At 39.7% G+C, this 15,233-nt stretch overlaps 1 protein-coding gene across 2 annotated transcripts in view; it reads right to left on the bottom strand.

Moving 5' to 3' along the window:
- Positions 1-1,816: 1,816 nt before the first annotated feature.
- LOC125438337 (heparan sulfate glucosamine 3-O-sulfotransferase 1-like) overlaps positions 1,817-15,233 on the bottom strand; it is an 86,707-nt gene continuing 73,290 nt past the window's right edge. For both annotated transcript variants that reach the window (XM_048506723.1, XM_048506724.1), the window contains exon 2: positions 1,817-4,318. In XM_048506723.1, the coding sequence (XP_048362680.1) occupies positions 3,263-4,192 (930 nt within the window). In that variant the 5' untranslated portion in view covers positions 4,193-4,318 and the 3' untranslated portion in view covers positions 1,817-3,262. The remainder of the gene's footprint in view (positions 4,319-15,233) is intronic.

The following is a 15,233-nucleotide window of genomic DNA, read 5'->3' as shown; positions in this document are numbered from 1 at the left end:
CATAGAATTTGCCTTTTCCACACCAGCTGCAAACTGAGTTGACATCATCATCAGGCTATCTAGAACACCCCACCCCCCCGCCCGGGTCCCTTTTTTCATCTGTTGTTTTCAGCTCAGAGTCCATCACTGCATATATGAAGCTGCCCCAATATGCATCACTTTTCATTGGATCACATTGAATCTTATTTACCATTTACCCATTCCCCCAGTCTGAGAACTCTTCACAATCTGTTTAGAGCTCTTCACAATCAATTTTTGTCTTAACCACCCTAAATAATTTTGTGTTATCTGCAAACTTGGCCACCTCTATCTAATTCTAGGTCATTTATGAACAAGTTGGAAAGCACCATTTCCAATACAGATCCCTGAGGGATTTTGCTGCTCACATTCCTCCATTGCAAGAACTGATCATTTATTTCCACTCTCTGCTTCCGGGTTGTTGTTTTTTTTTGTTAGTCAATAGCTAATCCATGCGATGACTCAGAATCTCATCCCACGAATGCTTGGGAGTCTTTGGTGAGATTTTTTTTTTACATCTTCTACAAAAACAAACTTACAAAAGGTCTGGGCTAAATTAGTGGATGGAAAATTCAAGTGTCTTTGTCTTTCCCTTACAATAATCCAAAATATGAACCATTACACTGAGAGATCGAAAATGGAGTGTAATCAAACTTTGTGTGGAGTTTCAAGCTTGCTGTGTGTCCTCTGCACAAGTCCTTGAAACCTCTCCGCCTGCACCTGCTCCAACAAATGTCCCTTCCTATTTCCTGTTCCTAACAATTGCCACACTGATTGCTTTGCCTGCAGCTGAACTGAAGGGGTGATTTGCTAATATTCCATTCTCTGGATGCCCCTGTGACTGTGCCTCTGGCATGACTGAAATCGCTGATAAAGTTTTATTATTCTGTGACAAATGGTCTTCAGAGAGAACTCTTGATTCCCCCCATTTTGAGCAAATACTTCAGGTGGTTTCCCTTTTTGTTGGCTGATGTTAGTCCTGGGTTTATGTGATCTGTGGACAAATTCCTGTCTATTGTAGTAACTTTGAGAAACTGTCCTGCTAAGTATTAATGTGTCAAGCACATGATTTTTCTAGTGGTATAATTTTTTTCAATCATTCTGTAACTGTTATTGATATTTCTACTGTGATTTTATTGAATGGCTCAAGACTTCTGGTCAAAGGAACTTATTGTTAAAAAAGAAAGGAAATAAGTTGTGGTGTGGAAAAAGTGCGGAATTAACTGTCCAACAGTAAAAGAAATTGGGATCTTCTAAGGCACAGGTATCAAACTCACAGCCCTCCAGATGTTATGGACTACAGTTCCCATCATCCCCTGCCAGCATGATGATGGCAGGGGATGATGGGAACTGTAGTCCATAACATCTGGAGGGCCGCGAGTTTGACAGGAATGGTAAAACCCTTCCTATTTATTCCAGATAGATTAGTCTGTAACAGCAAAATAAAATAAAAGGCCATTGGAATGCTACAGACTAACCAAATTTATTCCAACATAAGCTTTTGTGAGTCAGAGCTCAGCAATCTGAATCCTCATAGCTGCTGCTGGACTCCTGTTTTATTTTCTTTGGTTCAAAATGTTTGGAATTTCAGCCTTTATATTTCTGATAGCATTTTCTATAATACATCTTAATCTTCTCCCTTGAGTTCTGTCTGGAAGTTGGTCAAACACAATCTCAACTACAATGGATTGTGTATAGGTGACTCTATGCACATAATTCTTGGCGACACTAATTTTGAGATACCAATTACACTGTAATCAATGGAATAAGTTTCTCATCCTTGAAAAAAAAAGTTTGCAAAAGTACATAAAAGTTTTATTATTCATGTCCAAGTCACTGTTTGTAGTTTCAAATAATTAATATCTATATAGCTTCCCTGTTTGGTTCATCCTTGAGAAAACTACCTGGTCTGAATTGCAATTTGGACAAGATAAAGTCTCCAGTAAGTACATGTTCTGTTAATATCATTCATTTATATAAAATCCACTCCACATATGTGTAAAAGAAGTCCTTTCACATTGATTGGGAGGGACAATTAATTTAAAGTTATCCTTAGGAAAGCTAAAATGTTTTGAGAAGAAAGACCACCATTACATCGTCCAGTAAAAATATATTATAAATAAACAAAACCTAATGCATCCATTTAGATTTACAGTTTTATATATAAATCAGAAATCTATATGTGATATTTTGAATATTGTGTGTATAGTATACAATTCCACATGACTTTGCACTCTGAGTACATTGTATGATCTGCAAATAGTTATTACAAAAGTTACTCCGCGCTTTGGAGACAGGCAATTAAAGTTTCCTTTTTTCTTTCTTCACAGTAAACCTTTTGTCAAATTAATTATATAAACAATGGAACAACTGGTTACAAAATACAAACAAGACTAAGAATTGCGTATTGACAAAGGGTATTTCTTAAATAAGCAGCTCGTGGATTAAGTGATTAAATGGACACTTGTGTAATTCGTGATGTCTGCTGCACAAAAGGGGAGTATTTTTAGAGCCCTCATATGTTTGAACTGGGATATGACAGGCTTAATATTTGTTCAGATGGGTTAAGTGTTTTTATGCCCATTTGAGTAATACGTGTGTGTCACTTACTACAAAGAACCTATGTAGAGGGAGTTTTAACAGAAAGTGAACGTCAAATTGTAATCAGACCTGAAATTCTTTGAGGTGTGATAAGACTTTACAAGCATTGTTCCACAAAAAGATTTAAAATTATTTAATAGAACCACTTCAATACCTCTTTTTTCTTCTAATATATAATTATTTTACTATATGAAATTTCTAAAGAGCAATCTCATTGTTGAGTTGGATAGAAAAATAAAAAGAAACCAACAGAACCCGGGGAGTGGAATACCACCATTTCAGTTACATTTTTTGTTAAAACATCAGTTAGAGTAATGGTTTTCCGTGAAACTCCATTTGTTCATAAATTTGAACAGAAAGAGTCAGCTCGGCTATACAAGTGTAAATCTGAAACAACTCCATTGAAGTTGATGGACTTGCACTGATGTAATCAAGTCCATTACAGTAGTTAAAAGCCACTGCTAGTACCCTTACATTAATGAGTACTTTCCATTAACACAGTGGACTCCTAGTGTAACACCACAGAAAAGTAAACTCTGATCTTCATGTCAAGATGAATACAACCCAGAGTTTGTCAGGAAGTGCCTGAAAATAGTTCACAACAGGACTTTTTTTTAAAAAAATCCTTTCTTCCAAAACATTACTAATGCCAGTCAAAAGAATGATTAACCATTTTGTAAAAATTTGCATTGTGCTCTCTGAAATAGGAGTAAAGTTGTTCTAAAACAGTACTGTTCACAACAGGATGGGGGCGTCCCTTTGATTCATGTAAACATCGCTCTCTTCCATCACTCCGAATGCAGTAGAACCCCTTGGTCTGGTTAAAATAAAAATTTGAAGACATAATTCTGGAAGGCAGATTAAGAAATCTTTCCACTTTTTGTAATTCAGGGAGAGGGTCCTTGATTAAAGTATTGCCATCCACTATGTGAATCTGATCCAAATTGAAATGTTTAAGCCACTTCTCCATATGAAAGTCATACAGGCTTCTCTGGATAGCCTTGTATTTGGTATTAAGTGCTCCATTTTTTATAACAATGTCTTCAAAGAGCTGCACAGGCTTGTGGCTTTCTAGTCTATTGTAATAGACTTGGGTATAATCAGAGATAACTCTCTCTGTGGGGTCTCTCAGAATAAGCAGCAGCTTAATAGAGCTATTCATATCATGAATCCTTTTGGGAGCCTGTGGCGAAGTAAAATAGCCTGGCGTTTTCTCAATGGTTATTTGATTTTCATATGAAAAGGGCATCAGGCTCCTATACCAGTCTATTCCTTTCACATAATTCTCATCCCAGTCAAAAAAGTGAACTTCAGTAGCTGCTACCACGATATTTGGGTGAACATCCAACATTTCAAGTAATGCCCTGGTCCCTCCTTTACGAACTCCGATGATGATTGTCTGAGGTATTCGTCTGTTTGTTCCAGGAGGTCTCACTTGTGCTGAATAGTGTTCACTTGTATTGCTGAATAACATAACTTGGGCCTTCAGTGTCTCCATGAGAGCCCCATTCTCAGATGGAGCACCATGAGCATGAGTCAGGAGAAGATATGATGACACCAGTAGAAAGGCCATGTGGAGATGAAGGAATGATCACTGGAAAGTGCTGTTGCGCTTGGCTGGTGGAACTATTTGCACATAACCTCTTGAAGAGGTGGCCGATGGGATGGAGGCCAAAGCAGTAATTGATTTCTCAAGCATCTACAAGTTAAAGAAAAGACATCCATCAGTATCATGTTGCCTGTACATAATAACAAAATAAACACATATGAAGTCTGATATCATTATATATCATGTCATGGAAACATTGTGTAAAATTATTGAGATTGTGTATCCCTCAGCAAATGAGATTTTTGACATTCTGGATATTTATAAATAGTATTAGGTCTTGGCCAATTAACAGCTACTCTGGCCACTGAAGTCTATCCCAAAGGAGTATGGTGTTCACAAATACCCCCCCAAATGCCATGGCAATTCTCAGCCCCCATCCGAACAGCAAATGTATAATGGGTTGCAGTCAGGATAAAGTAACCCGTTTTCCTGTTTTCACATTCACGTGCATCCATGCAGGCAGTGATTGGAGCCCATGGAAACAATCTGGGTTGCTGTTGTGCATTCGCATGAAGACACATCTCTTTTTTATTTACTCCAACCGATGCACAGCTATGCAGGCTTTCACAAATGAACCCCCCCAGCCATGCTGATGTCTCAGGATATGACCAGCTGCACCTGTGTAGTTATGCAGATGTAAGCCCTGAAAGGGAAAAAAAGGATAATGGAGGCGAATAAAGCACCTCCTGCCCGGCCGTTCACTTGTGAGTGGCTGCAACCCAAGATTTTTTAAAATACTTGCTACTAATAGCACAATCCAAAAAAAACAAAAAACAATTTGGGGGGAAATAACAGGAGTCAGAATTGTTTTAGGGGTGGGATCTGTGTAAAGTTCTCCCCCCAAATGGGTGTTTTGCTGTCCTACACCTGTGTTTATTGGCCCGTGTTTATTGGGAAACCAAGTAAGCTAAGCACTTTGAGCTGAAATGGTTCATTGGGAATGGGAACAGAATCTATGTAGTCTTCCTTATTTTGCCTAAGTTTCCTACAATTGGCCCTTTCTGCACAGCACAAATAGAACATTTTCTGGCCGGAAATAAAACATTTCCTTCATGGAGTTCCTCGTGGTTTTTAGACCCAAAAGTTTTATTTATTGCCTGAAAATGTTTTATTCGCATGCAGTTTCCTAGCAATTATTTTTTGAAAACATTTTCACTTTCTGTGCAATGTCTTTAAAATGTTTCCCATGCTTCTCTGCAATCCCCAGACTTTGGTGCCAATTTCTGAGCTTGCACCAGCTGTCTTGTGCTGTATTTCCATCATTTTTTTATTATTTTGGGAGGTTGTGCCTACGCAGCTACATAGACACAACCCCTAGAGAACTGCAGCATGAGGCTTTGAAGCTTCTTAGCTACAAATCTAAGAATTTTTTTTTTAAATGGAATGACCACAAATGGCAACCAGGAAGCATTTTTGAGGAAGAGAAATTGTGTGTGTGGGGGGGGGGGGGTTGAAAAATGTTTTGAAAGCATTTGCAAAATATTTTCAGGAGCTTGGGCAGAAAGGACCAAATCCTTGAAAGAAATCCTTTTATACAGACAGATCCTGTGATGAAGAGTCTGGGCCCAAAATGTACAAAGAGTACTACTTAAGCTTCCATTGAACAATTTTACTTGAAATGTATAGGGCACTTGATTGTTCATTAACTGACAGCATCTACGGTTTCTGTATCATTTCTTTCACCTGTGTACACACACTCACGAGTGATGGCTGATGTGCATATTTTTAGCCTTCTTGTAAAAAAAACCTCAATTCCTACTGTTTCCAAAATGAGTTCAAACATTACATGGTAGGGAAGCATAGTATTCTACTTCTGAGGATCCTAAACCCCACCAGTTTATTCATAGAAAATGCACTTTGGTTTGGAACATACTAGCACAACAGTGGGCAACTGCGTGTAGCAGAGTGCTGGATTAGATGGTCTCTGGTCTGTTCCAGCAGGCTCTTTCTTATGTTCTTATGCTCTTAACAAACAATGTGTTATAAAGAAATATCAGACAACCAAAACAAAATATCAAAGTCCATTCCTTATACAAACATACTTTTGTCAGAAGAGCTCAGTCTAGGACATGCTTATTCTTGAACTTCCGAGGGACTCTGAACTTGCACAAGTTTCCTTCTCTGTATTTAACCCCTTATAATCATAAAAAAATCTTTAGAGTTTTGGAATAAGCATCACTTCAAGATGACTGCGTAGCAGTAGTGGAAAATGCATGAATCGGTTGCACAATGGGTGCAGTAGTTTACTATCAGCCTGCTCACCTCTCCACACACTGAATGCATGTAAATTTAGAAGATCTGAAAGGGAAAAAACTTCTGAGTCTGAAGTTTATCATATCAAGGGGGCTGTGTAACTCAGTAGTACAACATCTGTTTTGCATACACAAGGTCTTAGATTCAGTCTCCCAAAACTCCAGTTAAAAGGATTAGGTAGTAGATGGTGCAGAAGAGTTCCACCTGACAGCCTAAAGAGCCATTGCCAGCCTGAGTAGTTAGTAGTCACCTTGATAGACCAGTTGTCCAACTCAGCAGTCCTGTGCATATGTTGCAGTGAACACATGTACATCCTGCATATGTGTGTACATCTGATGTAAGAAAGCCAGCATGGGTTTACTTTACAAATGAAACCAGGACCAATAATTGTGGGATTTAAATCACATATTCAACTATCCATGCATTGAACATGAAAATTAGTCAACCTATTGCACAAAGAAAAATCAAGTGTACACTGTACATGTACTGTACATGCATGCACTGCAACTTGTGAGTAGGATTTTTGAATGATTTCTTCTAGTGCCAGACCACTGTAAAACATTAAACATTACTTTGGTAGCAAATCAGCTGTAAAACCAAGGGAACTACGTGGCATAGAAGCTGCCATTCAGAAAACACAACAGCAAAGCTACCTTGGGCACATAGCTGAACTGTTCTTAGAAACTGTTCCTGCTGTAGTCTGCAAATTCAAGCCTCAGTTTATCACAGTATAATTTGGTAAATCACATATTTTGCAAATAGTAGGTCCTAGCTTTCTGTCTCCAGCATTTCCAGTTGAAGGATATCATGTTGCAAGGACACGGCTGGAACTTTCCCTACTCACACTATTAAGAAGATTTGTATGATATCTCTCTGGACCTGCTTGAATCAGCTTATAACTAAAATAGTAAACCAGAACTAAGCAAAAAGTGGTAAAAGCAATAAAAACAAACTGTACCAATAAATGCCAATAAAAACAGTCAATACAGGCACATAAAACACAGTAGTATGAAATAATATTGACAAAAGAGACATCAAGCTAGGAGCACAGCCCCATAAAACAGCTTTAAAAAGATAGAACCCCTTGGTCAATTCTGAACTAGATGAACCAATGATTTGATCTGGTATAAGGAAGTTCTGGAGTGGTTTATCATTTATTTAGAAAATTGTTATGCTGCCTCTCCAGGAAACTTTCCAAGGCAGCTTACAAAATAAAACATTAAAAGATATTAATTAAAATCCAGTCTTAAAAAACTAGCATGAAAACAGAAAACTGACAACATAAAATGACAGTTTCCAGATTAAAATAGCATTTTTAAAAAAACCAGCCCCTTAATTATAAACCTGGTCAACAGAAATGCTTCAGTTGAGTCTCAAGGAGGAGGGTATTCCATAAGAGAAGAGCAACTACTTAAAAAAACCCCTGCCTCTGGTTGTCATCCACCTCGCCTCTGAAGGCAGGAGCAGGGCTTGTGAGGCAGATCTTAATGTTCAAGCTGGACAATATGGGAGAAGATTGTCTGTCAAGTATCCTGGCCCCAATCCATTTAGAGCTTTAAAAGTAAGAACTAGCACTTTGAATTGTGCCCAGTAACAATGGCCCCAGAAACACCTGGGACCACATTTGTCGTTTGGAGCTGAGAGCATAGAGGGGGAGGCTACTGGGCTGGGTTGGCAGATAGAGGCGGTACAGCTCCTTGCTCCTTTGCAAACTGGTGGAGGTGAAATAACCAGACAAGAAGGATTGTTTTTTCAAGTATGCCCCATCCCCCTAGCTTAGCTGAGTGGCCATGTGTGTCTCACCCTCTCTGGCTCAAGCTTTCCTCCCTCCCCCACCTCCAATCCTTCACCATCACCAGAACAGCCATCTGAAAAGTGAAGGTGGGCAGGTTGAGGAGGAACACAGTGATGGGACGAATCCACCTTGCAGCCATCCCATGGTGCTCAGGGATGGCCAACAGCACCAGTGAGAGTAGAACAGAAAAAATGGAAGGCAATGGAAATGGTGGTGGAGGAATGCTGGGTGAGGCTACTGGCTGCTTGGTAAAGCCTGCCACATGGGTTGTGTGACAGTGGCAGTGCTTGTCCCCTGCCCAACTCACATAACCAGGCAGCAGAATCAGAGGATGACAACAGAGGAGGGTACAAGATCATAATCAGTGCACCCGTGCAAGACTTTTTCCCAGTGCTTTAGCAGCAGCAGTGGGTTTGCCACATGGCCAGCCCCCACTCCAACCTTCCATCGGTGGCAATGGTGTCTGAGGAAGCAGCACACCATCTGCCAGCAACAAGGCAGCAGTGGAGGGTCCTGGCACTGGCAGGTTTCAGGAGTAGCCTCTCTGGTTCAGGTTGCAGGGTGGGCTGCAGGAGGGGCACAGCATAGACAGCTTATGCAGAAGTTCCAGCAGGAAAAAAAGGACAGCCAGTGGAGATCTTGCAGCACCTGTATTCCACCCTGACAATAGCCTGGCTGCTGAATTTTGAATGAGGTATAATCCTTGGACTGTGTTCACAGGCATAAGACTCACACCAGTATGCTAAACAGAGCACAGATCTACATGACCAGATCACGCTTTATGGGGAATGGCCATAGCTGACATACAAGCCAAAGCTGATGCCAAAGAGCTTATATGCCACAGAGGAGAGTTGGCAGCTCAACTGTAGGCCAGGATCCAGCAGTATCCCCAAGCTATGAATCTGTTCCTTCAGTGAGAGTAGAATCTCCTCCAGGATAGGCTGATGACTCAGTACTTGAGCAGTTTTGTCACTGACCAGCAGCCTCTCAGTTTTGTCTGTGCTGAACTTCCTATTGGCTCTCATCCACTCCATTATTATCACCAGGCACTTGTTCAGGACTTCCACAGACCAAACTGGTTCTGATCTTAGGGAGAAGTAGATCTGGGTATCATCTGCATATTGCGACCCTTACACAAAATCACCTAATTATCTCTCCCAGTAGTTTCATGTTGATGTTAAACAGCATGGGACACAATATGGAACCCTGCAGAACCCCACAGCATTAAGTGCCATGAGGCCAAGTAGCAGTCATGTATTCACCCTCTGATCTGACTTATATTCTTTAACAGGAATTTTGTTTAATACCAAACACCATAAAAAGGAAATTATGAAAGTATTAGTTCATGTTTTAAGATCTTATACAGTTCTTTAGCAGTTTCCTGCCACACTGGAAATCCCAAGGTAATTCTTCTCTTTGATCTTGTGATCTTGACTTGAAATGTAAGAATTTAGTTACAAGCACCTTGAATTGTCAAGATAACTCCCTTTAGGAAAGTTAGTTGTGTTCCATTGTTCATTTCTCCCATTTTTCTGAACCTCTAAGATCATTAGAGTTAACACTGCATGTGAAGTTCAATGGATCTAGGTCCGCAGGAGAATATAACTGTCTTTAGTATTACAAGTTGGTAGTTTTTAGAAGTTTCTCCATGTGGTAGGTCACAGGCTCAGAGAATGAGACCCACACAAAATGTCAACACAAAGAATCCCTCATCTGTTATTTTGGGAAGGTTACATTTTCAATTTCAGCAGGTCAGGTTGAGACTGTAGCTTTGTTGAAGGTGTGAAGCAAATGATAAAATAGCAATAGGTAAAAGTTAACTTGGTCTCAACCACCTAAGCAATAGTCCAAAGATAATGTCAGCCTGTCAAGCAGAGAATCCTTTGTCTGTGCAGTCTGAAAATCTGTATATGTATGTGAAAAATGAAAAAAGGCATTTCTTTGAAATGGAAATAAATGCCATTTTTTAAAATGGTAATTTTCCAAAGAAAGCTGGACATGGCACTGAAATAGCATTCACTCAGTGATTTTAAGCTGTAAACAAAATCTGTGCCCAGGTTGATTCACAAAGTCCTAATTAGGCATACGAAAATAAAGCATTACACAAGGGAAGCTAGTTCTCTTTCAATATCTCACTCTAAGGAAACAAGATGATTCTCACAGTCTAATCCACATGGCTCAGGTGATCAGGGATGGTGCTGCTCCTGTGCCACTTCCAGAAGGCTTCCAGGTGGTGTGGGGAGGGGAGGCAGTAAACGCCAGAAACTCCCAAGCTACCTGAAAGCCGTCCTTTGGGGTAGCACAAAAGCACCCAGGACACCAGTAGCCATTGTTGACTGCTGCTGCCACCTCACATTGTGGATGTGCAAGCTGCTCACACAGCCCTCATGCCTGGTTGGCTGGTGAACTCACCCAACCCACCCAACCACATGTACCCTTGCCACTGAGTGCCCAGGCACCACTGGCTCACCTGCCGATGCTTTTCTCTTGCCTCAGAGCCCCAAAACCCAGCTTAGAGGGTGCTACTGGCCATTCTGCTGCACTTTCTGAAACACACCTTGACCACGGGTTCTTGCACAAAGTGCCTTTCCTGTCCTATGCTAGTCACTTTTCTTTGCCTCAGGTTAGCCACTGCAGCTCCAAATCGGCCCCATCCCCCTCCTCAAAAATGCTTTATTCTTCATGAATACAGTTAGCGTAAAGGCCGATCAGTCTAGGAATTGTTTATTGTTACAGGTAATAATGTGGTGACTGGATTTTTCAACAGGCTAGTAGAAAATAACAGTTGGCCACAAAGCCCAGCTACACTAAAGTACATGTCCTCAGCACCTGTGAGATTGCAATGTGTCTCCTACCAGCTCCAGAACTTCATCTCTTAACCTTTATTGGAGACAGTGCTTCTAACACAGCACAAGTAATCTGCCTCACATATTCTGCAGCAAAACCAGATGCAAAAAAAAAAATTAATTCAATTTCTCCGGGTAAACTGTTTATATTTGCAAAGCTGATTCTGCTACCCACAGAACAGAATAAAGTATAAGCAGAGTCCAGCAGTCTCACCAATGAAAAGCCCTGCTTAGTGCCCCCCTGCTCTGCATTTTCAGATTTTGCTAACCATGAATTATCAACTTACCTCACAGCCATAAAAGTTAAGTGGCTTTTAAATGAAACTGAGAGATTCTCACTCCATAGTACAACCATAGAAGGATGGGATCCATAGGACCCTTGTTTCGGAGCTCAAACAGTTCAACAAGTTTGCAAATCCATTGATTATTTCACATAGCAGATGTTTCTGCCAAAATAAAACATTATCTAGGAATATATTACGAGAGATAATCTGATTTAGAGTGCATTACAGAACTGAAGCCTAAATGGATCAAAATTGCCTTTGGGAGCAATTCCATCAGAACAAAATTCCAAATTCGGCCTAAGAGAATTGACTTATTTTGATGAACCTCAGAGATGTTAGTTTCTGTGGTTATACTATAATTGGCACATGAATGTAAAGAGCATTTAAACTGGATTTAGAGTAAGTAATTGGGAAATGTTAGCAAGATAATTTCTGTATTTTACCATCTTAGTGGAATTAAATGCACGGTTTTAGAAGAGAACATGAAGGGATTCATATCATGAAAACAATGGATCTGAAACTGCAACCCAGTGCATTTTCCATGTCTCACAGTACGTTTGCAATAGCTTCATGGTGCATAATTTAAAAATTAGTTCCATCTCTTTCTCCCTGCTCCCCAGTACAGCAGTGAAATTATAGCAGCTTATTACATGTTATGTTGTTCTATTATTTGGCAATGTTGTTGCTTAGTAACGAAATGATATGGTATGTGTTAGGCAAAAAAAGAAAAAGCGAGACTTATTAAGGAACTGAGGCTCCTGGACAAAGAGTATTAGAAACAGCAAGCAAATTTTAGTCACAATATTTACAGGAAAGACATTTAAGAAGTGATCTGTTTCCATATAGCAGGCCAGAGATGTATCTTTTAAAACTGTATTACAGGGCCTGTTGTTTTGGTAAATCTAATAATCCATACTGTTCCAGAGCAACTTTCATTAGTATCTAATAGCTATTTATGCTGACACATGTTTTGCAGAGCCAGACCAAGTCACACTCTTTGTCATTTCAATAGATAATTGAGTATTCATAAAGAAGACCAAACAATGTAACACAAAACATGAAAGTAATGGAAGAAAGAACTGAAATCTATAGCTTGTTTCACCTCCCTGTAATGAAAGTAGAATAAAGGAAGAATATGTTCTTTCTTTTACTAAAGAAGAACATCTACTGCAGGGATTATCAAATTTAGTTGACTTGCTCCTCCATTCCACTTGTCTCTGGCATTTTATATTAATCCCACTAGTTGAGAGAGAGGGGGGGGGGCTAAGGCATAAACTATAGGGTCCACATGGATGTCATAAAAAGCAGCAACTGATCAATTGTGCTAGAAATTGAATTGTTCATTGACCTTGGGAAAATATAAAAACACTTCAATGTTTTAAACATTTTTCTTTAAAACAAGTTGAGATTTAAGATATAAAAGTGCATCAATTATAAGATAACAAGATGGCTGTGAACTGCCTGACACCAATCATGTCCCTATTTTAGTTTCTTTTATGCTTCTCTGCTGAAACAAAGATAACAAGAAGGACAGGATTCTGAACACACAAGGTTCTTTGCACCATGTCTTTGCATATATAGTTGTGACTCCTTGGCCGAATTCCCACTGAGAATTTAATCTAGATACAACCAAATTTCAAAAGAATCGGCACCTTTGCATCCAGGTTCCAACATCTTCACTGCAGCATGTTTCTAGTGAAGATATCTAGGCCTGTTGCTTTGGGGGGGGGGTGTGCCTGCTATCAGGGGTGCAATTGTTAAGCTAGCAGCACCAGAATTTCAGAGTATCTGTAGGAGACCCTCCTGATGATACCACCCAGGTTTGGTGAAGTTTGGTTCATGGTCCATAACTTTGGCCCCTCAAATGTGTAACCCCCATCTCCTATTAGCTCCCATTGGAAATGATAGGGGATGGGGCACCCCCTTTGGGAGTCCATAGCTTTGGACCCCCTGGACCAAACTTCACAAAACCTGGTTGGTATCAGTAGGAGACTCTCCTGATGATACTTCCCTGGTTTGGTGAAGTTTAGTTTATGGGGGCCAAAGTTATGGACCCTCAAATGTGTAGCCCCATCCCCTATTAGCTCCCATTGGAGTGTTTTTCAAAAAGGTGCATATACAAGCAGGTTCAGGAAAATCCTGTGATAAGGGGGGGGGGGGGCGCCAGAAACTGATCTGTGTTCCATGGTTCAGCTTTGAGGAGATCTTGAGGGAACCTGGATATTTCGGGTGACTATCCCAGGATTAATCACAGTGAGGAAATCACCCATGTCTTTTTTCCAAAATTGGATCCCTTACCTCTTCCTTCCTTCTTATTGGATGGGGAAATGGTAGAGACACGAAGGACTGGGGGAGAAAACAAAAACATCTTCCTGAATTATTTTCTGAGGAATGTTGAAGAACACTGAAATGAAAACTCCAAAAATGCTGTTCTTTGTTAATAAGTGAAATGCTTTTTAAAACAATATTTTATTCACTCAGATAAGCAGTATAAAGAAATTCATGTGACACAACCTATAACATTAGATAATAATTACTTCTGATAATATTATACAATGTTTTCAAGTATAATTTAAATATGACTATTTTTGTCTCCCATTAGTGAGTTATAAATGGTATGATAACATAACACTGTACAGTTCATTGTTTTCAAAGGTATAAGTTTTACTAGAGTCCAAATACGCTTACAGCCCAAGTCATACAGGGACTGCCCCGTCCCCTCAAAAGGGTTTTCCCACAACACAGGAAGGCTAAAAAGAAAAGAAAAAAACACCCTACCTGAAAATCCCCCATAGGGAAAGCAACTTGTTGCCAAAATCAGCAGACAAAGCTGAGTTGATTCGTGTATTTAAATCAGTGAAATGTTGTCAGCAGCAATGACAGCAAACATCCCTGAGAAAAACTCTACATCTGGCAGGTAGCGTGTAGAATTGCAAATAACACAAAATGGTGGGTGCAACAAAACAAAAGTGGGAACTTTGCAGTCAGGCTGGAAGGGAAAAAAACTATTTTTGGCTGAAACACTTTGGCCCCTTCCGCACACGCAAAATAATGCGTTTTCAAACCACTTTCACAACTGTTTGCAAGTGAATTTTGCCATTCCGCACAGCTTCAAAGAGCATTGAAAGCCGTTTGAAAGTGCATTATTCTGCATGTGCGGAATGAGCCTTTATTTTTCCATGCTGTGTGAGAGAAAAAAGCCAAAATAGTTCTTTCTAAAACGTTGTCAAGACATTTTAAATGTTTGGTCAGCAAAAGCCAGTGTCACTGTATTCACACATTTCTGTATTAGTGCTCAACTAGTATTTCTGCCAGTTTATATGAAAATTCTAAGAAAATAAGAAGTTCTAAAAAATGTATGATTATGAATTTTCATAAGTTAAACTTATGTTTGAAAGCTGACATAACTGAAAGCATCTTCTTTGGCTTTACATTTAATTTTTTCACACAATAAACTTCAGTAATATAAATGACCACTGACTCTAGTATTTGCCACATTAAGTATAAATCTACTTTATTTCTCAATTAAAATGCAATTTGAAATTCCAGTACCGCAAAACTGTGAATTGGACCGCTTTACTTAGAAGTGCTTCAAGTTTTCAAATCTCCTTTGCCATAGAAGCTGAATGCCATTTGCATAAGATTAATTGTGTTGTGGCTATTTTAACATCTCAGGACAATCATGCTAGCCTATTCGTTTTACAGTTGACTAGCTGCCTCTTGAGATTCTTTAAAGCCACAAACAGAATATAACAATTTTGTCCTGTCCTGTCAAGTTGCAGCCAAGCCAACTCATGAGGATCTCAGAGCAAGAGATGAGCAGAGGT

The sequence above is a fragment of the Sphaerodactylus townsendi genome, linkage group LG08, assembly GCF_021028975.2.
Source record: "Sphaerodactylus townsendi isolate TG3544 linkage group LG08, MPM_Stown_v2.3, whole genome shotgun sequence".
Taxonomy (NCBI): Eukaryota; Metazoa; Chordata; class Lepidosauria; order Squamata; family Sphaerodactylidae; genus Sphaerodactylus; species Sphaerodactylus townsendi.
Note: the sequence above shows the minus strand (reverse complement) of the source record. Positions and strands in the feature narration are given on the sequence as shown.